The sequence below is a fragment of the Lampetra fluviatilis genome, chromosome 21, assembly GCF_964198595.1.
Source record: "Lampetra fluviatilis chromosome 21, kcLamFluv1.1, whole genome shotgun sequence".
Lineage (NCBI taxonomy): Eukaryota > Metazoa > Chordata > Hyperoartia > Petromyzontiformes > Petromyzontidae > Lampetra > Lampetra fluviatilis.
Genome location: NC_136295.1, coordinates 5238756 through 5266531, shown reverse-complemented (window position 1 = coordinate 5266531; position 27776 = coordinate 5238756). Strand labels below are relative to the sequence as shown.

The 27776-nt window shown below is 43.6% G+C and overlaps 1 protein-coding gene across 1 annotated transcript in view; it reads right to left on the bottom strand.

Annotated features, from left to right (window-relative positions):
* Positions 1–3135: 3135 nt before the first annotated feature.
* LOC144938044 (sodium/mannose cotransporter SLC5A10-like) overlaps positions 3136–27776 on the bottom strand; it is a 59618-nt gene continuing 34977 nt past the window's right edge. The window contains exons 9-15 of the mRNA XM_078865734.1: positions 26631–26766; positions 18327–18434; positions 15097–15247; positions 10196–10364; positions 6225–6446; positions 5081–5324; positions 3136–3458 (exon numbers count right to left, since the gene is read on the bottom strand). Coding sequence (XP_078721860.1) covers positions 3253–3458; positions 5081–5324; positions 6225–6446; positions 10196–10364; positions 15097–15247; positions 18327–18434; positions 26631–26766 — 1236 coding nt within the window. The 3' untranslated portion in view covers positions 3136–3252. The remainder of the gene's footprint in view (positions 3459–5080; positions 5325–6224; positions 6447–10195; positions 10365–15096; positions 15248–18326; positions 18435–26630; positions 26767–27776) is intronic.

Here is a 27776-nt window from a genome sequence, read left to right as displayed (position 1 = left end):
CGGTAAAGTAAAGTAAAATAGTGCCTGTCAGATAAGATGGTCCACAAATGTGTAATTAAGTCTTTTTTGCGTGGTTGATAACATCTTTCCAATGATTACTAAGTTTGTACCCATCATCACGGTTGAAATTATGTCTGTGTTTGTATATTTGTATGGCTTCGTGTACAAACCTTTGATGGTAGCCAGGAGGTTTGCAGAGAACCTTGGTCTCGGAAAAGACAATTTCATGAGAGCCCACCGAGTTGTAGCAATGATCGGCAACGGCCGAAGAATCAGTTCTGCCGTGTTTCAGATCTGACTTGTGCTCGCGGACACGATCAGAAACATGACGTTTCGTTTCTCCAATGTAGCAATCACCACAAATGCAACTCAATTTGTAGACTCCAGGATACTGTAAGTCAGGAACGACATCCTTCACAGATGGAATCAGATCACGGATTTTATGCACCGTACTGAATCGGACTTGGATCTTATGTTTGTTTAGAATTTTGGAGATCTTTTTGGTCACGTCTGCTATGTATGGTAACGTGATAGTTTTGGTCGGAGTTTCATGTGGCTGTTTCTGTGTGGTGGGAGAAACAGCTTGGCGGATAGTGCGGTCAGAGTATCCGTTCATCCTGAGGGCCCGATGTACATGTCTTAATTCACCGGTCAGGTGGTGTTGGTCAGAAATGCCATGGGCTCTGAGGTATAGCGTTTTAATGAGATAATTCTTTTGAGATGGGTGGTGGTGGGAATCCGGTTTCAAGTAGGAATCTGATTCTATCTGTGAAGGATGTCGTTCCTGACTTACAGTATCCTGGAGTCTACAAATTGAGTTGCATTTGTGGTGATTGCTACATTGGAGAAACGAAACGTCATGTTTCTGATCGTGTCCGCGAGCACAAGTCAGATCTGAAACACGGCAGAACTGATTCTTCGGCCGTTGCCGATCATTGCTACAACTCGGTGGGCTCTCATGAAATTGTCTTTTCCGAGACCAAGGTTCTCTGCAAACCTCCTGGCTACCATCAAAGGTTTGTACACGAAGCCATACAAATATACAAATACAGACATAATTGCAACCGTGATGATGGGTACAAACTTAGTAATCATTGGAAAGATGTTATTAACCACGCAAAAAAGACTTAATTACACATTTTTGGACCATCTTATCTGACAGGCACTATTTTACTTTACTTTACCGAGTGTTAACATCCCCAGTGTTTAACAGTACTCTCTTCATTGTTCAGCCAGCACTGGTATAAACATGGGCATTTTAGTTCTTTCCTATCATGTGTATCAACAGGTGCTTGTACACACACATGTCCACGTACACTTGCACCCCACACTCTCTTTTGGCCTCCCCTCCCCCTCTCTGTCCAATGCGTTGGCGTGTGCAGCAGTAGTTGCTTGCGCACAACCACGTCCACGCCGCCGATTCTCGTGTACCACGTCGTCCATTCTTTTGGCCCCGTCCCCCCTCCCCCTCCCGATGCGTTCTACATGGCACGTCGTGCCGTCTTTGAGCCCCGCCCCCCTCCCTCCCGATACGTTCCATTCATTGGCTACCACATTCTGATGAGCCCCCCCCCCTCTCCTCCCCCCTCAACTTGCTTTTAAGGGATTACATCTTGAATCATTGCCTCACTTGATGCAGCAAATCTGGCTGTGACGGTCCCACCTGATGACGGAGACTTGTGTTGCCTCCGAAACGTCGTGATTTTTATTTTATTTTACTTTCATTAATTTTAATGTTTTACCTACGTGACTTTACCGAAAAAACCTAAGAATATAAATATAGAATTGTTATAACAACACTAATTTTGATTAATTATCATTATTAACCAAGGCCGTAATTATAATATATATTGGGGGGGGCACACCCCCCCCCAATATTCAAATATGCTCAAAATGTCCCCCCCAATATATTGCTATAAAAAAATTGCTATGCTATGTAAAACAAACTAACAATTTGCTAAACATTGGCCACAATATCTGGACTTGTCTTCATATAAATCAATGCATAGATTTCTGTTTATATGATTGTGGTTATGGTTGTACTTTATTAATCCGTAATCTTTGCCATTACATACAATGAAACAAGAAATGGTAAAAAAGTAAAAACAGAGCAATGTAATACAATACACTATTACACATTATTGTAAAAAAAAAGTCTATCCCGTGTGTTAGTAAATTTTTTAATATATTAGGCAGGAAATTAGTTTTCTAATTTAGATATTCTAGGTTGGGACCCTGGAAGATTTGGTCCCCCCCAATGTTGACTCCATGGCTACGGCCTTGTTATTAACTATTTGGTTATTAAAATTTACTAAGGTCACCTTTTATTTATTCCATGAAGGAGCATTTTGCTTCTCCATGGGAGAATGGAGAAGCATACATTTTGAACATTTTTTTGATGATTGTTATTAAACATTTTGATTCTGATTCTCCCAAGGCTTTTTATTCTGTGGAATAAATATATGATTGTTATAATTGTACTCTCCATTTTGCTTCGTTCTACTACAAAGCTTCAAGTATTTTTTTAATAGTTATTACTTTTAATATTTTATAATTATAAGATAATTTCAATATAATTTTCTGAACATCTGGAGTTTTAGTTAGACGTTGAATATTTTCAAGTGAATTTTATGATAAATTTAAGATTTCCAACGCCTCCTTTTTAATGCGTGTTTTCTCCTACAACATCAGAGTGCAGCGCCACATGAAATACGCACTACAATGACAATAGTTTAAAGCGATTTGAAGCATATTTTATTTTCAAAATGGAAATATGGTTTGGGGGGGGGGCAGAGCTTTGTGACATCATATTTCAGGGGGAGGTCTGACTTTTTGTGACGCCGTGTGACGAGGGGGGGGGGGGGTAAAAAATCGTCCAAAATCGCGTGACGTCATTTATGGACGGCCCCTTAGTGTGCGGTCCCTGACGCGAGGCCCCCGACAATACACAACAAATCGTGAAAACATCCCTTGGCAGGGTGGTGTAGCGGCCCTCACACTGATAATGTCTCATCTGCAAAAGTGACCCCCCTCTGATAACGAGTGAAGAACACTGCTGAAACGGGTCCATGTTTAAAAGGGCGATATTAACAGAGTCGATGTTAATCTAAATTTCAACAAACGTTACATTCCCAACTGGTGAACGCTGCAGAAAAACCGTCACTGGTGTTAATTACGATAGTGACATTTTTTATTATATGGGGACTCAGCCACCATACAGTACTAGTCCCCTCCCTGCTCCCTTGCTGCCTGTCATGCAAAGAACCCCCAAACGAAGATTCCGAGCACCGCGATGAGCAGCGCATTCATGTCGGCCACACTTCGCCACGTCCGCGTCTCGCGGATGGACTCGGGTCCGACGACAGCTCTGGGGTCATCCCCTCCGCTGGACGGGGCCGTCGAGGACCCTGAGAGGCCGCAGAACCACGTGCCGGCGTGCAGAAGCCACCTGGCCACTCCTGGGGGGGGGGGGGGGGGGGGGCAGGGCGGGAAAGCGCAGCGTGTGGCAATGGTGGCCGATATGGTGGAGTGATGGTGATGTAAAAAATAGGGGTTTGGGTAGTGATGGTGATGATCACATGGGTGTAGGGTGGTTTTGTAGTGTTGGTGATTGAGTAAATGTGAAGATAGGTAGTGATGGTGATGATGGTGGATACAGGGTAGTTATGGTAATGGTGAGAGGGAGTAGTGATGGTGGTGGAAGTGATGGTTATTGTAGGCAGAGCTTATCTTCTCACTCAATATTTTATGGAACGCCGCTCGGCTGGTTTGGAGTAGGAACTATCGGCGTAAGGTACTACAACTAGAGTGCACTGTACGACTACCCATAATAATTCTATATTATTGTATCCTACATTCCTAAAATCCGATGAACATGTTTATCAAATATAGTTGGAGTATCATGAAGACAAAGTAAGGCGAGATGGATGGGGTATCCACAAATACTCCTGACTGCTCTGGCTCATGACTGTTCTGGCTGACATTAAGCACCCTGAATAGGGGAGTCGGCAATGGTGCCAGAGGTAGTGGTATTTGTGGTGAAAGTGGTGTCAGCGGTGCTGATTACGGTGAAACTGGTGATGGTGAAAGTGGTCGTGGTGATAGTGACGTCACCACGGCGCATGTGCCAAGTGCACCTGGCCTGGCACAGTCGCCGTGGTGACGTCACCGTCACTTAGTGGTGAATGGCGGGCATTGTTATTGGTTATAGTGCGGCAGTGGAAGTAGTGGTGGTGGTCAAGGTGGTTGTTGTGGAAATTAAGATGTGAAGCTCGTGTTGGTGGTAATGATGGTGGATGTGGTCGTGTCGTGGTGGAGGTGGTGGAGGCAGTGACAGTGGTGACAATTTTTCACACCTCTATCCAACTTTTCACATCTGAGAACCTACAAATAGCTCTCAGGGTGAAGCTGTGTGTGGTCAGAGCAATCAACCAACTTTTAGAAAGTTGAGAACTAAATAAAAAAAAGTGATTTGAAGTTGACGTAGGACACCATCATCATCAAACAAAGAAAACGATCCCCCTTGTAGACTTAACAGACTGTTGGGGCAAGTGCTGTTAGCAAGCGCCTAGGAAGGCCTGCATGGTACTCGAGGGGGTGGGTGGCCAGCACCACACCCCAGTGGTGATGTTTACACACCGCACCAGGTGCTCATTCGACCTAGAGGAGAGCCTAGGACCAGTTTTAGATAATCGTCACTGATATTGGCCGTGAGCGGGAATTGAACTCAGGTCGCAAGGTTTGGAGTGCATCGCGGTAACCGCTACACTATACCTCCATCATCATCATCACCACCGCTACCACCAACACCATTATCATCGCCACCACTACCACCGTCATCACTAAAAATAACCTGTGGTCAATAAAATAATAAGTGGAAATCCAAAAGTGGTTGTTCCATGGACACATCTGTTAATGGGCTGGGAATGTGGATTATTCACTTCTGGCTCAGGTGCTACCAACAGAAGTTATTACAAACCCCCACACATGTTTGAGGTTTGCATTCTATTGAAGAGGGTTTTTATGTAAATCTGATGATGACAGTGGCAATGATGATGATCATGATAGTGATAATTATTACCTGGTCGGCTCTGCTTCCCTTTGTCGGTGTCGGCATCTGAGTGGATGCTCAGGTCGAGCTCCTGCTCTCCGAGGGTCTCCCAGTCTTTGCCGTTGTCCTGTAGGTGAGCTGCCGAGCCACTCACGTCCATCGTGAATGTGAGGTTGTCATCGCCATCCGTACGGCCGGGAGAGTCCTTTCCAGACGCATCCGCAGAGGTGCCCGCACCTACATTCCATCGGCTCCACCATGTCAGACCGGCCAGCTGCGAACACAAGGCACACTTTACAGAAATCCTTGCACATTGAGTGATTATTAAAAAATAATATACATTTTAATGAGAGTGTAGAGAAACAGATGGATTCATATTTATATTTCTAATAGCATACTTGGTGTACTGACTTCTACTGGCCATCTCTAAGCCCCTGCGAGTGTATATTTGGTGGATTGCACAAACATTGTTCTGTATGCGTGCCCCACCAACACCTCGCCTAAAGCTCTGGATTACAGGCTTGCAATTCAAGCGGTGTTGTGGATTTGAGTGGTTCACTCACAATTCTAAGGTTAAGGCTTCAAATCCAAATCATGGATCATTTCAGCCTATTATAAAATGAGTGCCACTCTGTGGGCCATCCACAATGATTGTCCCAGAGAACAGAGTGGTCTCTGCCATGGAAAGGTGTAATTTCTACCAACACTGACCGAGGGTCACCAGAAGGGAAGAGTGCCGCCTCGAACCTCATTCGAGTGCAGATTTAATTCTGAAGGTGCGGCTTTAATAATGTGGACTATTTTATGAACCATCACTGCACAAAAACAAATGTACATTTGTCATGCTCCCATAGTGTAACAAACGTCTTAAAGCAAAGGCGTTTACGTGCATGCATTAGAGTTGCTACCTGTCCTGGTGTCACATGATCATTCCCATTTTGACAGAGCTGCCATGGTAAATCTGTAAGTCGTCTTCCCATGACATTTAAAAGTCCTCTTTTTTGTCAGTTGCATAACAATGCACCACTCGAGACGATGCGTTTACTTGTAGTTCTCCCTGCTTCCAGTGCTGCGAGATATTCACATTCCCACGACGTGGCCCAGATGTTTTTGAACCCCAGCGGTGGCAAAACGCAAGTGTGCATTGCGTGGAAACGAACGCTGGGTGACTCACGTCCCTCTTCGTTCCCGCCGATCGCCGGGTGACAAGCGACACGGCCACCATCACGGCGCCCACGAGGACGAAGAGCAGCACCGTGAAGTGCAGGAAGTGCACGCGAGCCAGCACAGGAGGCCGCGGATCCGGGTCGCCACACGCCGGCGTTCCGTAGCCAAAGTCAAGCCCCATGCGGATGACGCCCGTCAGAAAGCCAGCCATGAGACCCCAGAAGGCGCCCTGCCACATGGCAATGACACAAAAATAGAAGATTTAACACGTTCGTCAATGACACTGTGTGTGGCCTTAAAAGGAAAAACAATTAATAGGTGACAGTTCTTTCATTAATTATTTTACCCGAGGTGTCCTCACATGGCCCTTACATACGTGGTACAGGTGACACACGGGCAGATATAAGTAAAATATGGCCGTACGATAATGGTTTGTCGAGAGAAAAACTGTGACGCACGATGACCATCTGGGCAAGCAACAGCTTCACGTGTGCAAGCTGTGAATGCTGTGACGCTGCACAATTTGTGACCCATTGTAAAACGTGCCTTTTTTAAAAATAAAAAATAACATAAAAAAAATATACAATCACAGTATGGGTTATGTTATGTCTATTTAATCATGTGTTACTTGGTAGATGGATGAACACAATGTTGTTACATTTGCATTCTCACATACCCCCCTCTGCTGTACTGTCTGCTAAAATAATCATAACTATGAATACTGTTGTTCAGTGGTTTTACAGAATTGCATATTTAGATAAAAGTGTACAAATGTTGAATCTCTAGCAAAGGGATGCTTTAATCACAAATGTGTATATATCGATGTCAGGCTATATTCACTGATTAATTAGGTCTTCCAATGTGGGCAGCATTGTCTATGGTCTTTTGACACTGCAAATTACAATGAATCCCGTGTGTATATATATATGCATGTGTAGTGCACATAGCAAACACCTTTTTTGCTTTATCTGTCATTGAAAAACACCTCACGGTTTAATTTTGATCTTCATATAGTGAAGCGTGATTAGCACATTGCACTATGAACCCTGTAATATGAATTCAATTCCCTGTCACGGCTAACATTATATCTGAACTGGTCTTTCCTGCACCTCCGATTCGCACGGTAGCTGCGAAAGAAATTATACATACATGGCCTTGCACCTAACCTCCCTTTAAGCAACCCACACAGCTTAGTGAAGTAGGGTTCAACAACCAGCATGATTGATATTGCCTTCATCCAGCAGTCAATTGACAAAGGACAGCATATTATTTAAAATCTTTGATAATGTCTCTATAATGCTCATAACATTTAAAGAAACACATTACAAATCCCATCTTGTAATGTAGTTAATCTGTAAAAATATATCAGATGAAAAATTACGCAAAGGCTTTGAAAAATTGCCCTTTTTCATAACGTCCTATTTCAGTCGAAGTGAGTCAAATGACTACAAATTATTGAATGGTACATTTAGTGATGTATACAAGTTCATAATGACAGAGCACATTTGTGTTTCCATAAACACTGCGTGTTAAAATGTAATGGAGCCTCAGCAGTATTTGGGCAATGTGAATGAGATGAATGGTTTCAAGTTATCGTAGACTTAGCTGCCACTTTGCTCATACGATCCATTTATCCTCCGCTAAAAAAGCAGAACGGTGGTGGATCTACAGCAAACAACTTAGGTCAATACATTCAATCTCAGTGGCTGCATTTCAGAAATATTACCTATTGAGCCAGCCCCTCCAGAATCCTGCTTTCACCCTTCAAATTTAGAGATTGAAAAATGTTTTACGAGTAGAGAGTTTGACGGCCTAATCCAAATGCTGACAACCATGCACACACGTTTGCACAAAGAGCGCGAACCTGTCTTAACTGTTCCACTGACCACTCGCTCATGCTCAACTTTAGAGCCATAGCTGGATACTTTGGCACTGCAACGGCCCCACCACAATTCGAGCCTCTAACCGCCACTGCTTGTTTGGTCCAACAAATCTGGCTACACATGAAGACGGTGCCCCACCAAAAGGGTGTCCGTCCAACTGCTGCCACCCACCCACTCCACCTTCGCCTTCCGTCTCCCCTCTGTTGTTCAAAATCAATGAGCAACAGGATTCAGTCTAGTGCTCCAAATTGGTGTAGCAGGGTGACACGCGCTTTGAATGTATGAGCTAAACAAGCTATCATTGACTTTGTATCGTGAGCAATTGTGCAGTGAGCATGCAATTGCTACCTCCGAATTGGGCCTCCTGGTCTCAAAGTTTGTGCACCTTTAATTGATTGGCCCTCGCTCACAATAATCAATTCAGTGATTCTAATAAGCTAGGGGCACATGCATCTGCAGGCCTATACTTCCATACCTCGGTCACTATCTGTACTAGTATGTTTGTTGTGACAGAATGCATTCTCATGATCATCATCGGTCACAGGAATCCACTGCTTGGATGAAGGCTCACCAAGCCGCCACCATGTCGCAAGATCCTGCGATGTAATAATCCACGTAACACCTGCACATAAACTGATTTTATCATTCCATCTCCTCGATGGCTGTATTCGCGGATGGATTACATTGCAAGGATTGGTTTTACTTTTGATCAGTGCACATTTTTTTACGACACGTGAAGATGTGTCAGTTCGTTCCATGACGATGTTATTCACGGCACCATTTAAGGCATCATTGATGCCATCATGAAGTGCTTCTGTGAGGGAATTATACCTGAGCTATCATACACATCAATACTTGTTTTATTCAGAAATATATAATGTAGCGAAGCATTTATACAGTGTGTCTCAAACTCCAATTATCTCCACCCAACTACATTTTACTTCTTATTTATCCAGGAGAGCCACACTGACTTGCCAAACTCTTTTTTCATTTAAGTCCTGCATTGACTGTTTTATTTTAAGATGTATTTATACAAATGTGAGGAAACCGAAACGCCTGGAGAAACCCCATGTGTGCAAGGGGCAACACTCTTTCCCTGTACAGATGGAAACAGATGGCGATAAGTCCACTTGCTGCACTGCCTTGTCCTGGCAGGCCAGGATATGGCACCTTGCTGCACACGGGAAGGAAGTTTAATAACACTTGTGCGATCCACCGACCCTCGCCTCCACATTGCTGGATTACAGACGTGCGCCGCCACCACCACCACCACCCGCCTTTCCGAATGAACGGCATTTTCCATATGTACGCAATTCGATCCGATACGTGTTGAACACGCCTGGTGAATGGTACCAGCGCCATGGACGGGGTTCAAGGAAACGATGTAATAATTATAATGTACTAGCTTTACTACCCGGCTTCGCTCGAGACTTGGATTCTTGTCTTGGATTAATACACGGCCTACGCGGAGGGTGGGGGGGTGACGTCAGCAGGCACACTGCTGTCGCATGCGGGTGACATCACAGATGTGACGCACCTTTAACCTTTCGTGCAAAATATATCCATTATTGCGCCCCCCCCCCACCCCCCAAATACAAAAGTCTCTTTTTATACTTGCATTGTGTACATTCTGGAAGCTACCCACATGCCAATTTTCAAGTTTGTTGCATGTTGGGAAGTATGCTAAACATTTCGAACAAACAAACATATTAACACATTTCCCTTTTATATATATAGATAAACAGCACACTGGACTTGCAATCCAGAGGTCGCTGGTTCAATGAGCAAGTTTCTTAAATAGCCCCACCTCCGTCCACCTACCGGTATAAATGGGTCCATCGCAATCAGATGATCAGCAGGTCGTGTATGGTGTTGTAAAAGTAGACCAAATAAACCCTTTAGAGGGAGCTCTAGAGAGATCCCTCTAGAGAGGCTCCCTAGAGCTCCCTCTCGTGGAGACCCTGTCACCGGTAGTGGTGTGAGCAAGCAATTGCAGGGATGAACCTTTTCCCTTACTTACTGACATGGTCAACGCATGCATGCATTAATTAATTCATACTGACAGTCCACAAACCGCAGCAACCGTGGTGCAGACCTGCTCATTGAATCCCTCCCAGAAGATGGAGAGCAGGTAGACCATGAGGATGGGTGGAGCGAAGTATCCTGTCACAGACTGGATGTAGTCAAAAAGCTGCCCGCTCTGTGAGGCTTGCAGCACGGGGATCCACGCGATGCTCAGCCCCACCAAGACCAACACAAAGACCCTGCGGGGAGGTGGAGGAACAGAGCCGCTTTGTTTGTCAAACGTCAAAGTGTCTTCCTGTTCAAACGAACATTCGTGGCCCAAGGGGTTGAGTTGGGCTTTGTGAAGCTGAGGTTCCTACTGGGAGCACGAGCCATGTCGATATTGGCTTGGGTGGGTGGGGGTCTCAAATCAGTGTATGTGTTTGTATTGCAAATTAATTCAATAAAAACAAAACTGTTTCTGGTGACTGCCTCCTATTGTGACAGTATCACCATCATCATCTGCAGCAGCAGGAGCAGTCGCAGCAGAATTTTATAGCAGTGTTTGCGATGCTTGAAACAAGCACTCACTTGTCCACGTCATGGGTCAATTCTGCTCGGTTCTCAGACAAATCTGGTAGCGGGATTTAACTTGTAAAAGATGCAGACACCTATATAGGCCAATGGAGCACTCTCCTTTCTTAAATACATTAACTAAACATTTCTCAGTCTCATCTCTCATAACAAAGCTCAGCATGAGCTGAAAGGATTTCAAGGATTTGAAACGTTTCTGAATTTGTTTTGCACATAGCATTCCTGACTGCATGTTTGGGTATAATTTTCCTTTAATACATTTGTCGTGGATTTAACTGAGTCGCAAACATACTTCTTGTAGGCAACACATATTTATGAATACCAAAACATAACACAAATGGGTTACTGCCCCTTTTCCAGATGACCTATGGTGGTGGACCACCAGACCAACTACGCTAGTTACTGTGAGTCGCTACAACGGACAGGACCCTCACTGGGGTCCTCGTCCACGTGTTAAGGACTTCTTCTTGGACGTAGAACGTAGATCGTAGATCTTCAGATGACGGCAGCAACGCTGACCCCCAGTCCCTGTGCGAACCCCGGTTTATATACTCCCGGGTCGTGGCTGGCCCCGCCCTTGGCCACGACCACCTTCGAGAAACTTCTCGTCGCTTCTCGACCCTTCCCGTAGGATCTCACCCTGACACGTGATCATCCCCTAGCTCCCACTTGGGGCCCCTGTGTAGATCTTACTTGTCACGTGCCTCCCAGGGTCAACCAAAGTGTCATGGCCTAGGGTAACCTCATCCTATGGCTGACACTGTCACACTCCCTCCTGTAGGAGTCAGCACTGCACGCCACGCGTGGTGCCACTGAGCGCTATCTCAGCGCTCACCGAGTCCCCTCTAGGGCTGGTACTACACCCACCTACGGGGTGTCCGCGATAATAATACATCGCACGCCGTGCATCGCTAGAGCCGGCATTACACAGTGACATACACGATTTCGCTACATACATGATGTACGCGATGTGAGTACATCACACGCCGTGCCCCTCTAGGGCCGGAACCATACAGTGACATCCGCGATGTCACTACACATTGAAAACAGCGAAATAAAACTTTCGAAATATTTAAGCAACTAGTCTTTCATTGTTTTTAAAGAAAATAAGAATCATATAAATTATTCACCATAGGAAAGCCTCACTCAAACTCAAGATACATTTTCAGGACAGTCCTGCACGAGGATGTTTGGCCAATTCTATAAATATGTTCACCTTTACTTGTTTATACATTCATAGTTTTATTTTTGGGAGGAAATCAGGCCCACAACACCTGGAAATCTCTCATCATCGCACATCCAAGCTCTAACCAGGCATATATACCCTGTTTAGCTTCTGAAATACAGTAAGATCAGGCACATTCAGGGTGGTTAATCATGGTGATTTGATCACAGAATATGTTTTTCTATGTAAACAAAATCGGAAAATTTCCCCAACGTAAGATAACCATTATCCTGTAAATCAGAGATGGAGAACGTCCGGCCGGCGGGCCGTATAAGGCCCGCGATATCATTTGGTGTGGCCCTGCCAATGCAACCGCAGGCGGGATTCGAAATTCAATAAATCTAGGAGCAACCTGGAAAAGCAGTTGCGAGTAGCAACATCATCAATACCAGCTAACATCACACGCCTCACCAAAGAGAAGCAGTTCCAGCCATCACATTAGGGGTGAGTTAATTAAATGTTTGACCAAATATAACTGGATAATTTTTAAGTTGATAATTTTGTATGGCCCGCGAATTATGTTATAAATCTCCTAATGGCCCTTGGCAGAAAAAAGGTTCCCTACCCCTGCTCTAAATTGAGGGCTCGTTCAGAAAAATGCAAATAGTTATTTTCTCTCTCCCTTAACTGTCTATAACTAGTGCTTCTCAAAGTGTGGACCACCGGTGGTCTGTGACGATCCTCATGGTGGTCCGTGGAGTTGTGAATCAACTGCAGGTTGATCTGTAAATAATGACATTTTCATTCATATTTTACTTATGATATATGTTCCGTTAATATGAATCATTTAGTGTGAGTGGTATTTAGAGAGAGAAGTGCATGCGTTTTGTCACCAGGAGTTGGGGGCTGAATGGTCCGCAAAAATGTTTGCATCGGTTGAGTGGTGCGCAGGCCAAAAAACTTTGAGAAACACTGGTTTATAAGCATCACCTAGGTTATTACTTCTCTGTATGTACATATATGTGCAAACACAAACCTTTCAGAAAACGCAATTAGCTTTGATATTAAATGTCCCCTTTAATGGGCTGGCTTTTTGCGAGCGGGCAGAGTGGCTGCAGATCAAAAGGACAAGTCTCCTGCACTTTGTAACTTTGTAAAGAAAAACCTTTGAAGTTATTTTTGGTTGACCCTGTCAACATCCCTTGGGATGGATCGGCCTACTGAAAACTTTTGGCACTTTAGAGAAAGTGCAAAGCTGATTTGGAAATATATATTTTTTTACCTCTGCTCCAGTGCTAATTCACAGTCCATGTGTGCAATGGCGCACACGCTCCAATGCATGAAATTACTATGCATGATCATATATATTTCCCTACATGGGTGGCAAAGTTTTAATATTTTAGTCCTACTCCAAACTTATACAAATATGTATATAACTAATAGCTATTTCAAATGATCTAATTGGGATCATCAAAACGTGACCTATCATGAGCTGAGAGCATCTTGCATTATTCACAATTTATTGTAGTATCTAAAGGTCCTATAAAAGGTAAAGGCAGAAAAGGTGCAGCCCTGCAATTACTTGCTTAATCCTGCTACGAGCGGAAAAGGCCTCCACTGGAGGAAGTTCTTGGTGAGCCCCCAAATGGTATTTTAGCCTATTCTTCCACACTGGTCTGACGTTTTGGATTAGGTGGGATTACCCACACTTTACCCCACCGAACACGACCGGCCGATCAACTAACCTGGTGGTACCTATTTATACTGCTGGTGGACAGTGTTGGGGAGGGCTTTTTTAAAGTACTTATTTCTTCAACTGTGGCACGAGGGAATCGAACCTGTGTACTAACCATTACCCCATGGCAGCGTCTCTCGTTGACCTTGGATTATGGAATTCTTATGGAAGTGCAACTTAACATATTGTACTTGAGTATATTACTGTGTACTTTAACGTATATTGTACATACGCATGCAAGTCAGTAAACAGGTGGATGGTCAGCTCTGGTGAGGTGGTAAGCGAATTGTGCTGTGAATCCCACGACCTGAGTTCGATTACCAAGACGAACATATGTGATGAGTGGCATCTGAACTGTTCCTGACAAAACCCCTCCTTCACCAACCCACACTGATCAATTATACTAAAATACCTTCCATAACTGTCACAGCATGGGACCATAAATTACTATTATTGTTAATTATTCATTAATACGTGTGTGTTATGGATGGCAACAATCTAGTCACAGTAAATATCAAGACGCCACCACAGACAATGCCCTTGAATACTGTCATTAGACAGGGTGCTTTAAGATCCATGAGGACAAAGGTCATATAAAATGAGAAATGTAATATACGAAAATTAACAACAATAACAAAAACATTTTCACGATGAAACAAGCACGGACCTCAGGACTCATTGCCACTGGAGGTCTCAGACAGTGGTGTAAATTCCGCACCTCTGTGATGTGACCCCCAGAGGGAAGATTATTGGGATTAAAATCCCGTAACTCTCCGATTATTAGTCGTGTGATTTAACTTCAACATGGAATGGCCGGCTAGTTTCATCATCATCATCATTGAACCTGCTTCGAGGCGCCTTGCAGCAGGTGACCCCCAGTGGCAGCTGTCTCTGTGCAGTCACAAGGTGAAAGCAGCACCAGCCTGCAATTGCGCATTCGTCTGTCAGTAGGAGGAGATGTTGCTCTCTGGCTTCCTAATTACATAACTACGAGTAATTTATCATATTTGGACCATGATGCCTGCACACAAACACTTTTATTTTTTCACATTAATTAATGGGATATTTTAATCGTCACTGTGAAGCAGATAACACATATACATATAAGGTCAACACACCTGCAGTATTGACCAGGGTGACTGCCGGGATCAAACCATGAACCCGTGAAACCAGCGGCAAACGTGCCACTGCTGGGCCACATCATCGCAGAGTCTTATTGTTGGCACCATCTCCTCTTACCTCTTACCACGGCAACTCTTTCTCCCACTTCAGCGAAAACAAAAATATGTTCTTGCTGTGGGTTTCCCACCTGATGACGATTGCTTGTGTTGCAATCGAAACGTCGTGATTTAATTTATTTTATTTCTAGCTACGTGACTTTACCGAAAGAACCAAAGAGTATGGATCCCTGCCGTCACGTTAAACTTAAAATATAGAATGGCACCATCTTATTTAGCTCCAGCCCGACGTGTGTGCGAGTGAGGACTGCGGTCAGGACCTGCCGACGACCATGAGCTCTCGCTCGCTCGCGCGGGGCCGTAGGCGAGTCCACAAGTCCATGGTGAAGATGGTGCTGCTGCTGTTGAAGACGGACGTCAGCGAGCTCATTAAGGCAGCCATCATAGCCGCGAGCATGACACCCTTCAGCCCTGCAAGCAAAGACGTGCACAAGACAACGATCCCACGCGTGGCACGTAACAGACTGTTAGAACAAGCGCTGTTAGCGAGCAGTACCTATGAAGGCCGGCACAGCACACGAGGGGGTGGGTGGCCAGCACCACGCCCGGCCGCCTTTGTTTCTCTCGTGGCGATGTTTACACATCGCATCAGGTACTCATTTGAGGCTGCGTCGACCTAGGGGAGGCCCAGGACCGGTTCAGATAATCGTCACCGGTGTTGGCTGTGAGCGGAAATCAAACCCGGGTCGCCAGGTTCGTAGTGCAGCGCGCTACCGGCTACACTGCCGTGTGTGTGTGCACAAGTACGTGTGTATGTTGAACTTCTTTCACACCGTACGTAGACAACCGCGCTCATCGGAAAAATACGTTTTCAATCTAGATTTAAAAGAGCATGGCTCCAGTGGCCTCCTAATATCGGAATGAAGAGCGTTTCAGACGGCCGCAGAGGCGCATCTGAAAGCGCACGGTCAGGTGACCGTCTGTGTTTGATGGTTTGCCAAAAGCCGCTGTGAGGATGACCGCAGTTTGATCTATACGATGTAGACATCCATGCATGCACACATACTCACACATCAAAGATAAAGGGCGCTCTTTGTAGCCATGCTGTTGTTGGGGCAATTGCTCTGAGCGAGCATCTGTTAAGCCAAGCATAACACGAGTGGGTGGTGACATGATTAGCAACTCTCCCTGCCACATGTCTCCCTGGTGTTGATGTTTACAAAGCACACCAGCAACTCGTTCAAGGCTGAATTGACCTATGGAAGTCCTCGGACAGGTTCAGATAGGACTTGTCACCGTTGTCATCATGTCCAGGAATCAAACCCAGGTGGCTGAAATTATGAGTGCACCAGCCACTATTGCTCTTCTGTACAACTGCGCTAAAGGGTACAGGAACACAAATACGTACACATGCACACGCAATAAAGCGTACAGCTTGCACGTGCACACGAAAAAAAAGATCCCCCGTATAGCCTCTAACATGCTGTTGGGGAAAGTGCTGTTCACGAGCACCTATAAAGGCCGGCACGGCACACGAGGAGGTGGATGGCCAACACCACGCCCGGCCGTCTTTCTCTCCCAATGTGTACACACCGCACCAGGTACTCATTTGAGACTGAGTCAACCTAGGGGACGCCCATGACCGGTTCAGATAATCCTCACTGGTGTTGAAAGTGAGCAGAAATCGAACTCGGCACACCGGTTCGTAGCGCGGCGCGCTAAACGCGACACTTTCGTTCCCCACGTGCACATACACAGAAAGCACACACAGCGAAACACTTTATCTTCTTTATAGTGTGTTACCACATGCCGCACTGAATGGGATTCAAGGTGATAGTGAAATGTATCATGGCTGAAGTCCAGAACAGTGTCGTTGGTATTATAATTTTCTTTATTCCATGACTCTCAAGCGACGCTCCTCGACAGAATGACAAATGACTTCACCTCTGTCATTATCAAGGCTAAGGCGAAGGCATTAATATCATGACATCCGGTGTTTGACACTGCACAGTCATAGAGCCATGACCGCTGTGTTGTGACCAATCTGGCGCAGCTTTGCCGCCTAGGGCAGTGCATGGAATGGGGCTAATGAGATACGAACCAAGATGCCGCCCTAAGCACTGGCTTAATAAACGACAGGCTGTCCGACTATCGGTCGTGTCGCCTTATTTTGAGCTCACGGTCCATATCAAGAGGCCACCATGGCCCATTGATAACACCACACCTCGCCGTTGCTTTCTTCCTTTCTGCTGTCAGTCCCTGCAGCATCAGATCTTACAATCTTATCGTCGTCGTGTTGCTGTAGGTCTTCCCCACAGTTATCAAGCACTGGGTGCGACTCCAATGTACGTCTTGGTAACCTGCCCCCTCTGTCTTGAATCCACCCCCATACCCAAAATAATCTCCAAAATGGTTTCATGCTATATTGTAACCTACTAGCTAACCCCCCCCCCCCCCCCCACAGTTTAACTAGTATTGGCCAAATATCCCAATGCTGAAAAATGCTGGTCATTTTGGGAATACACATAACAAGGTTGCCCCTCGCCACCGTGAAAACTTTGAAGGACCCTGCTGAAAAAAGAGTCTTGAGACTCAGTGACGATTTTTTCAACAATAATAATTGCTTACCTAAAGTGGTACAATATAAATGGGGATCCCTCTATGTTTTTCTTTTATAGAAATAGTGTGTATGGTTTGCTTATGAGGCCCCTATTTGCCGTGGGTTTTCCACAACACGTATATGTACACGAGCAGTACACTTACCCTGTTCTGAAATTCACAGGACAATATATTTGTCGGCACATAAATCTAAAGAATGTGCACCTATAATCAAATAACGTTTCACACTTATTTCAGCTGAAATTTTATTTATCCTTGTTTCGGACAGCAGGTGATCTGATATCTTAATGGTATCCAGCTGCGGATTAATCATGGTTGTTGATGATAACGTTGTAGTGATAGTCAACGGATCTCCAAGTGAGTGGCATTCCATTGGAAGATCATGAGAATGATGGTGATGATGATGAGGATGAAAAACTGTAATGAATACACCTATAATTGTTTTTAAATAGCAAAAGCAGTCTTGGATTCAGACTGGATGACTTACCTGCCATGTCCATCCAGTGCTCGCCGAGCTGCATTGGCTTCCGGTTGCCGAACGAATACATATGGACGTACTCATTACACACAAAGTGCTTGCTACAAATTAACCACAATACCTTGTGGTTAATTGATCTCGTCAAGGAGCTTAAACCATCAGGTGAACTCCGGTCATCCTCGCCGCGGCTTTTGGCTGGCCATCGAACAAAGACAGTGGCTACCGCATCACGTGCTTTCAGACGTGCATCTGCGGCCGTCTGGAACACTCTTCCTTCCGATATTAGGAAGCCACTGGAGATATGCACTTTGAAATAATTCATATTGAAAAAAATAATTGTTCTAGAACAGTTTTTTGTTTAGTTTGTTGTCCTTCCCCCGCACCTCCGATAAGCATGGTTGGCTATGTACGGTGAGAAATAAGTTCAACGCACAATTTTCAACACATACATACCTGGAGGCATGAGCTCCACCACCAGCTTGGGATAGGCAATGTTGGTGCAGCCGGCAGGGTTCCCACAGGCCTCCTGGCAGGTCTCCCGCGTCGCGCACGCCACCTCCTCTGCACGTCGGCACACGTGGACGAGAAGCTGTAATGACGTGATAAATCTACCGCTCCGAACAATGGGTTTGTTTCAACAACTAATTGTGTCTGACGGTGTGGTAAACCGCGTCGAGATCTCAACTGGGAATCAGAAAATCGCGAGTTCAAATCGATGTCATCTGTAATGCATCATTGTTTAACTCTAAAGTGACTGTATAATGCCAGGAAGGCCCACCTCTCCTGTAGACTCAATTTGTCTCTGACACATTACCCGAATTAATGTTTTTCTTTATCTTAGAGAAACTGCTCCTAACTCTCAACTCAGCACAACTGAGGAACGTGAAAGAGAGTTTAAATTTTTCTTGAACCACGTAAGATTAGCATGGTGAAAATTATAAAAAAAATTACTAAGGTCAAATGTCATAGGTTTGGTGTAGCTCATCATCAACAGCACTCGGGGTGAGGTTGGTTTGTATAGGGGTAGGGTCGGGCTATGTAGGTAGGAAAGGGATGTCAATGGGTGGTTAGGCTAGTGTGTGTTGGAATAGGGTAGGATTAGGTAGGCTGAAGCGGCTGATGGATAAGCTGTAGGAGTAAGAGATACCAACATGGGTCTTGTATAGCAGCAGAAAATATTGAGGTATATTGCTGCTCATAGGCCCAATGAGTTAAATTATAGCTAAACGTAACTTAAATACAATATATAAGTAAAAGTCATAATAGGATCAATCGTTGTAACAGAAAATGAAACAAATAATCCAGCTCCAAACGAAACAACTCCACTTTTAAACCGATGATCTCAATAGTTACAGTGAGGTAAAATTACCCGGCCATTATGAGCCACCTGAGCTATTACACTGCTGCAGAGGTATCTTAATTTGTACTGAATGAAAAAAAAACGCTTTTTTGGCAGACTGCCTTGGCAGTGGTGCATAATCACAAATAACACTGCACTGAAATGTAATTCAAAACTATAAATCAGAATCAGAATATTTATTTATACTGGAGGAATCCTATGAGCTATAAAATTATTTTCCACGGATGTCCAGTAGGGGCGGGTAAGAACGTTACAACAACAAACAGCACAACAACATTATAGTATTGCAAAGTACAAAAAAGGTAAACAACCCAACATAGAACATACAAATAAAACTAAACCATCCCCATTCCACCAGGCAAAGCCCACTGAGGTATTAACTTATTTTTCAGAAGCGGCCCATGATTTGGACATTTATAGGTCCGAAATAATCTCATTAATCTCAATGTGGTTTTCTAAATGTGGAGGGAAAAACCGGAGGACCCGGATTAAGAAAATCCACATGACGAAGGGGAGAACATGCAAACTCTAAACATGCAGGCATCAGGGTCGGGATCGGGATTGAACCCTCGACCTCCTGCATGCCAGGCGAGGAAGATGAAGATAACATCTCACCACCATGGCGTCCCTTAAATAAAATACATAAAATAAATATACGTTCAAATTGCATCACTAATTCCAAAGCTTCGGAAAGGCAAGACAACACACACAGTCCGACAATAAAAATTGTACATTAAAATGTAACTCTCAATATATTGTTCAGGATTATATTTACAAATCACATTTGCGAATGCGGCTGTATTCGGCACTAATCTTCTGCTTCAAAATATTTTTGAAGGAAGATGTATGATGTTAAGGGAGGAAACAAGGTTGTTCCAAAACGTTAGTGCTGCAATGGCAAAGGCTTTGTTACCTATTCCAATTATTGTTCTTGGGATAGAGAAAAGGCAATTAGATGGATGTCTTAGGTTTTTTGGATTTGACAATGGGGTTAATGAATTAGCTCAGTATAGCGGAGATTTACCAAAAAGGATTTTATGGATGAACAGGGCCCAATGTAGATTTCTTCTTGCACCAAGTGATGAGAGCTTGGATTTTAAGTAGAGGTCACAATGGTGGGACGTGTATGGTGCATCCAGTGCAAATCGAAGAGCAGAATTATAAAGTGGGTTTAGTTTGTTTAGTGATTCATTTGGAGCTCATCTGTTAGCAGCAATACCATAGTCAAACAGTGGTAGAATGAATGATAGCTTCGACAATTTGCAGGCGTAATTGAATGGGAAAACAATATTTGATTTTATATAAAAATCCTATTTTATTTGTAATTTTCCTCGAGATGTGATCAATATGGGGTTGGAATGTACGTTTATAATCAATTAGTAAACCCACGTGTGTGAAGCACTCCGTTTGTTCAATCATGTTGTTTTTGATATCAGTAATAAGGTGAAGAGAATGAAACTGGATTTTTGTTTGAGGAAAAGACCATGATCTCATTTTTTTTTATTTAGTAGCAATTTTAGTCGTGACAATTGATGTTGAATTAATCGTGTTTGGAGATTATGTTTATCTTCTTTGTGAGATTTACCTGATACTAGCATGACAGTGTCATCGGAAAAGATATTTCATTCTGAATGATTTAAGTTTAATCCAAGATTGTTAAAAAAAAATGAGATCAGAATTGGACCCAGCATGGAACCTTGTGGAACACCCTGTTATTTGAATATTTATGGACGAGATGTTATCACTATATACCATTTGAGAACGGTTTGAGAAGTGGCTCTTAAACCATTTTATTGTACCGTATGAAATTGTTAGTTGACCAAGTCTTGTGAGTAGAACATCATGGTCAACAGTATCATAGGCTTTTGACAAGTCGAGGAATAGTGCAGAGCAGCAATTGCCTTTATCCGGGTTATTGAAGAGAACATCCACCATTGCTGTGAAACATTATGCATTTCTTTGCTACAAAGAAGAAGGACCATTGTCTGAAACATCATCCGTTGTATTTTAATATACGCATTTGGTTATTTCTTTATTTTCATTGTTGGCCCATTATTGATGGACGTGTTGATAAAAATAAACAGAACACCACGAGGATGTCAAAGAATGAACCAGATTGCGTGGCAGGTGGCCCCTCGCAATTGCTTGACATTTCGGTCACTTAAAAAATCTATTCCAGACCTCCATGGATGGACAAAGAGAAGAGAAGCTGCTTCTAATAACATGTTTCCATGAAAAATTTGTTGAATAAAGAGTGTGCTGTTTTGAAATTCCTTTTCACCGGACAAAATGTAAAGAAGAGATATTTTTTAATGCGTGTGCATTTACAAGCCAATGTGCGGGGAAATTGCACGGTGCTAAGCCAACATCTCTGAGAACCTGAGTTCTCATCCAGGTGTCAGCCACCTATGATTGAACTGGGTTGTCAGAAGAATCAAGTTGATCTCGGTCCAGTCACCAATGACTCATCCCATTACAGTCAGTGTGTCAGTTAAATAACCACATTTCAGCTCTGAGGACGAATCGTTTTTGGTTTGTCATGAGGAGGAACAGGTTTGGCAGGACATATGAAAGTGGGTACTGCATGGTGTCAATACGAAGTCTATTTACTTCACAAGTAGTTACGTGATGTCGTGTTTCAAAGAGAGGAACAATGCTCACTGTGAGACTTAGACATGGATACTTCTCCATCTCATGGTGCGACGCTCATACACCAGTGGGAATTTAATTCATATAATAGAATAACATCTGAGATGGTTAATATGTCCGTTCATTTGTGTCTACTCATTCTGTTACACGTGCATCTGTACGATCTTTTTGCTTCAAATATGCACGTATTAAAGTGGTTATATTAACATTTTGTAAATGCATTTTTAATTAATTTATATAAAACTGCACAAGTTAACGTAAATGTCGTGTTCATTCATATTATGATATCTTATTACATTAAAAATATATATATTCATATCATAAAAGTGGATGATCATCCAAATGATATGCACCCTGCAGCAGATAGCTCTAACATTGGCCACACGCGTGCTATCAATCAGACTCTGGTGAAGATTGATGAATATAAAGTGCCATTATGCCTAGCCTTTGTAGACTTATCAAAAGGCATTTGACTCAGCGAAAATTGATGCGATCATCCAAGCTTTTGCAAACCGTGGCCGAAATAATATATATGTATTTTTAGATGTAATGTGAAAAAATATGAAATGGCTACATTGAGATTGCATGAATAAAGTAACACGAGGCATATTTTAGGGGTGCCACGGTGGAGATATTTTAACTATCTCACCGGGTAAACAGGAGTCATGGGTTCGATCCCAATCCCGACGCCTGTATATTTGGAGTTTGCACGTTCTCCCTGCGGTTGCAGGTATTTTCTCTGGGTCCTTTGGGGTTTCCCTCCATATTTCGCAACATGCATTTATAGTATTTGGCTGCGAGGAATTTCCATATGATAAACCACTTCGTTGAGCTATCATTTGTGACCAGGTCACTTCTAAATAAACGATATAGCTCAGTGGACCTTACCTGGTAAAATCTAAAGTTGAGTTTATACTATCGGCGATCAACCCTTCCAGCGAGATGCCCTGTCCATTCCCACGTATTACGCTTCTTAACAGTTAACATCATAGTATTTAACTTTGTACATGCTTTGGTCATTGCCTTCCTCTTTGTTTTTCGGTGTGCCTCTTGATGCTTTAATAGCCGGTGGTTGAGACTTATAACCTAGTGGCAGCTCAAGGATAATTCACGTCGAAGATTATTTAAATCGTTAAGATGGAATAATGGTTTCAGTTGGTGCGCTGCAGGAGCTAAAATGGAAAATTGCAAAGATAAATATATCCAGCAGTAAATAAATCATGGCTGATGATGTTCATGATTTTGAATTTATTTAAGTGTAAGTATGTGGGGAGTAATAACGACACAGAGTTCACTCAATGCACTATGATCTCAGAATCCTCACGTGGCTACGTGGCCATGCACATCATTCGCAAATTATATCTTAATTTGTCCTGGATGTCTTGTAAATTGATTTGGACTACAATAAGTACCTTCATAATAAAGGTTTTTGGGTTAGATCGCGTTATTTATAGTGTGAATCCACAACATTTAACATTTTTGTAAATGTTGTGGATTCACTCTTCAACACACCGTTGGGCTAAAGTAGTGAACTATTTGTCTTTTGTGAACATGACACATTTTTTACTGATTGGCCGTGTCGGGTGGTGGAGGGTTGCGACACATTTATAAATAACGCGATCTAACCCAAAAACCTTTATTATGAATAATATTGGTCGCAAAAGCCTACGTGTTAAATAAGTACCTTGTTAGGTGCTGGCCACACCACCCACTCTTTTGCCATGCTGGCCTTAATACACGCTAGCCACACTTGGCTCCATAGGCAACAAGACTAAACGGGAGAATTGTATAGTTTTGTATTTGTGGCTTTCTAGGATCAGTAGCACCTGACTCAAACTAAAGTGGAGGAAGACACATCCCCATTGAGACCTGAGCCAGTAATTAAGATGGCACAGTTCTACAGCAGCGGCAAGGACCTCCATCGGATAATCACTATTGACATCCCACAGAGTGGTATTCATGTTAACAACTCTGGAGGGATAGTAGGCTGAGTTGGTTATCAATGGCAGTTGAGAGCTCTAACAGCAACACCACCTGGCCATATATGTGTAGTGACTTAAAAGGAGTCACTATGGCGTTTAGCCCTAGCTACTGTCACAAGAGTGGAACTGTACGTCTTGAGCCTCTCTCTGGCACCAGAGTAGGTATGGCATGGAAGCGGGCCCTCGGGGACATGGTTCTGGTGACGGTCAGAGAGAGGGCAAGTAAGGACGTGACAGTCTGGGTGAACCCCAGAGGGCACGTGACTGGGACAGGGTAGCGAGGGGGCCCAAAGGGTGGCTTCAGGGTCATGTGATGCTTGGTCGAGAACCTTCTGGTGAAATCCAGAATGGAACATGGCCGGCCGAAGGCGGAGTGAGGCCATGCTCGGGAGCATAAAAGGGAGGTCCCGAGAGCGATCGCGGCTGTCTGCTGGAATGGAACCCTCGGTGCTACGTCTCTTCAGTCTTCGGTCTTCGGTCGTTACGCTCGGCATCGTGGATCAGGCAGTGTGTTGCTGACCTGATCCGTTTATGTAGTTACCCTATTGGGTATTGGGTAACTATGTACGTTTATGTAGAAACCCTGTTGGGGTGTTATAATAAACGCGTTGCCTCCAAGTCAAGTGTGTGCCTCTGTAGAACCCACAATATATGTATATATTGTCAGTTCCCTCTTGCAGCTATTGCTTTCAACGGTGTATGTGTTAGAAAATATATGAATATGTTATGAGGCCACTAATGGATGCCATGGCCTCAGCTATGTTAATGCAGTTTAATATAAACCAATTAGGTAACAAATAGATGCATATTGCACTTCCGTTATGTAGCTAAATAATAGAAATGTGCATGCCATATATATGTTATGGTTTTTGTAAACTGGTCCAAATAATGCACACGAGGCTGAGAATAATTCATTGGAGTAATTCGTTAATTTTGATGTACAGTATGGTGTGCATATGCATGCCACCTAAAGCAAATAATTGCCTATTGTTAAACTACTGCTGGATGAAAGACTCTCACGCTGTGTCAGCCACGGGGGCTGTGTGACTATACTTTGTCACTCTGGGCAGAGTGGGTTGGCAAAATGGGGGTACTGTGTTGTGGGTCTTTTAATATATAACAGGACCCTGCGGGGTGGGCTGGTAGGAACGAATAACCAAAGAATATAAACATAATGTATTATTACACTTGTTTAGCCAGGAAAGCCCCACTGAGTCTAAAGATTTTTGTAGGGTCCTGCCAAGTATTTGCAGTAGGGGGCGATGTTGCTACACCGAATCGGACGATACGAAGGGAGAGTGTGAGGCCTAGTTCTAGGCTTTAGGCCTAGCTGTAGGCGTTAGGCCGCTGTGAGTTAATTTGTAATTTAAATGTTTAATTATTTATGTAAAAGCTTTAAATGTAAATGTTTCTATTTAAAAACATCAGGGAATGTAACATTGTAAAACATTAACTCCCTTTCACACACGCGGGGGTACGATACGAAGGGAGAGGTTGAGGCCTAGTTCTAGGCTTTAGGCCTAGCTGTAGGCTTTAGGCCGCCGTGAGTTAATTTTAAAATTAAATGTTTTTATTATTTATGTAAAAGCTTTAAATTTAAATGTTTCTATTTAAAAGCATCAAGGAATGTAACATTGTTAAACATTAACTCCCTTGCACACACGCGGGGGTACGATAGGAAGGGAGAGTGATAGGCGTAGTTCGAGGCTTTAGGCCTAACTGTAGGCTTTAGGGCGCTGTGAGTAAAATTTGAATTTTAAAGTTTTAATAAAAAGCTATCTCAGGGAATTATAAGGGAATGTTACACTTGTTTAGCCAGGAAAGCCTCATTAATGTAAATGTTTTAATTAAAAGCTATCTGAGGGAATGATAAGGGAATGTTACACTTGTTTAGCCAGGAAAGCGTCACTGAGTTTAAAGGTTTTTGTAGGGTCATGCCAAGTGTTTGCAGTAGGGGGCGATGTTGCTACACGGTTGGACGGACGGTCAGACGGACGGACGGACGATATAATCTATTGGAGGCTGGTCCACTTCGTTGCTACCAGTATAACTCGCCATTGATGTCTTTCATGGGTGTGTAGACAACTTACATTTGGTCGTCATGGTAAAAGGGGCGGAACCATTTTCTTCCCTCCGTTTTGGACAGCGATGGCGGAGCTCTGGCATGGGTTGCAGTAAGCTGTGTTTGTGGTTGTTCCCGTTTTCATTATTATGAAAGAGTTTTATTGTTACCAGACCATCCTGAGCGCGATCATCTTTGACTACACACGTTAGTAAGGTTCCAAATAAGGAAATAGACTATAGACTGGAGTCAAATTCCGAGCCCAGGTTCATGAAGAAGCACGCTTCGCAACCATGATACCACTCATTGTGATTCATTTATGCCATTCCATATTTAGTTTGGTGGTGCTATGGCTAGAGTGGTCACCTCACAATGAGAAAAACGTGAGTTCATATCCTGGTTCAAAGGCAAACTCATCTTTGTGGAGTCAATAATATAAGTGCCACTTTATTGGAAGTTAACAGTGATGGTCCAATGCCTGCCATAGGTATGTGGAATTTCCATTACTGCCTTAAGGCTGCGAACGAAGATGACCACCACCCATTGTTGAAGCAGGGAGATGTTTGACTTTTTTACTACATCAATACCTCTATAATAATAAAGGAATTAATGTCACCTCAGCTTTTGTCTGTCTGGATATTTTATAATATGGATATATAAAGTAAATAACACTTGATCAACTCGTATCAAGACTGCAGTGGCACCTGTGAAAAGCACACGGCTGATCATTCCTGGTAAGATGAGGAGGAAGAGAGGCAGGATCTTGCAGTAGGCCGCCAGCACCGACCCGCCTTTGGCGTGCGTGAGGTTCTTGGCTGAAATTGACCTCTGCACCAGAACCTGGAGACCCACAAAAAACAGGGTTCAGAGAGCTTTATATGGCTGACTGCAGCCAAACCACATACTATACCAGAGCAGATAACCAATCTGGAGACAGAGAGATTCGACCCGTTCGTGTGCAGTAGTAAGATGAGTGTGGAATCGTATAACCATGGGGGATGGCAACTACATTCAGAGGCCTTCATCCAGCAGTGGATAGAGAATAGTTGTTGATGATGAACTGGTCGATGCACTTTATCTAGTACACAAGGAGCTCCAGTTAAGCATTCGAGGAAGTTATAATGTGGGTCTCTTTCATAATAGCGTCCTTCCACAGCCCTAATACATTCCTGCCAGAGATCACATGGCTTCTGAAAGCAGACCTAGACATTTTCGACCGGAGTGTCTCTCAGTTGCGTCATCGCATTTGCTTTCAAGTTCTCAATATCTTAAAAAACAACTCCTTACAACGTGATCTTTAGCTCATTTCAAAGTGATGCTACGCACTGCATTTTCTGTGCAAGGCACATTGTAACGTGGACTCGTTGTGGAGTATTCGAGGGCAACTTGCCCTTAAAACACGTCGTCCGATGTCACAGTCGTTGCTCTTTCTCCACGACAAATCACAAGGTGACAAACTCTTAATGGCAGCCCTTGCTTGCGCAATTGCTGCCCTGAATCACTGTGTGTACGCAACAAATGCGGAGAACTTAATAATAATTTCAGGTAATTTTCTGTACAAAGCACACTTCATATCCTCCCTTCAATTTGTATAAAATCCTTCAATTATCTTTTTGACTGGACAGAATGTATATTCCAATACAATTTGGATGTATATAGCATCTATATATATATAAACACATCTTAAGGCAATGCACAAAATAGTGATACGTTCATCATCGGGGAAAAAGGAGATTCTGATTTACTTTTTAACAGTGGAGACAGTCATGATCATGAACTTGGACTTGGAAGAGGGGCAAGGAATGGACAGCTTGGATATCCCGTGGCAGGGAGTGCCAGACAACATGGGC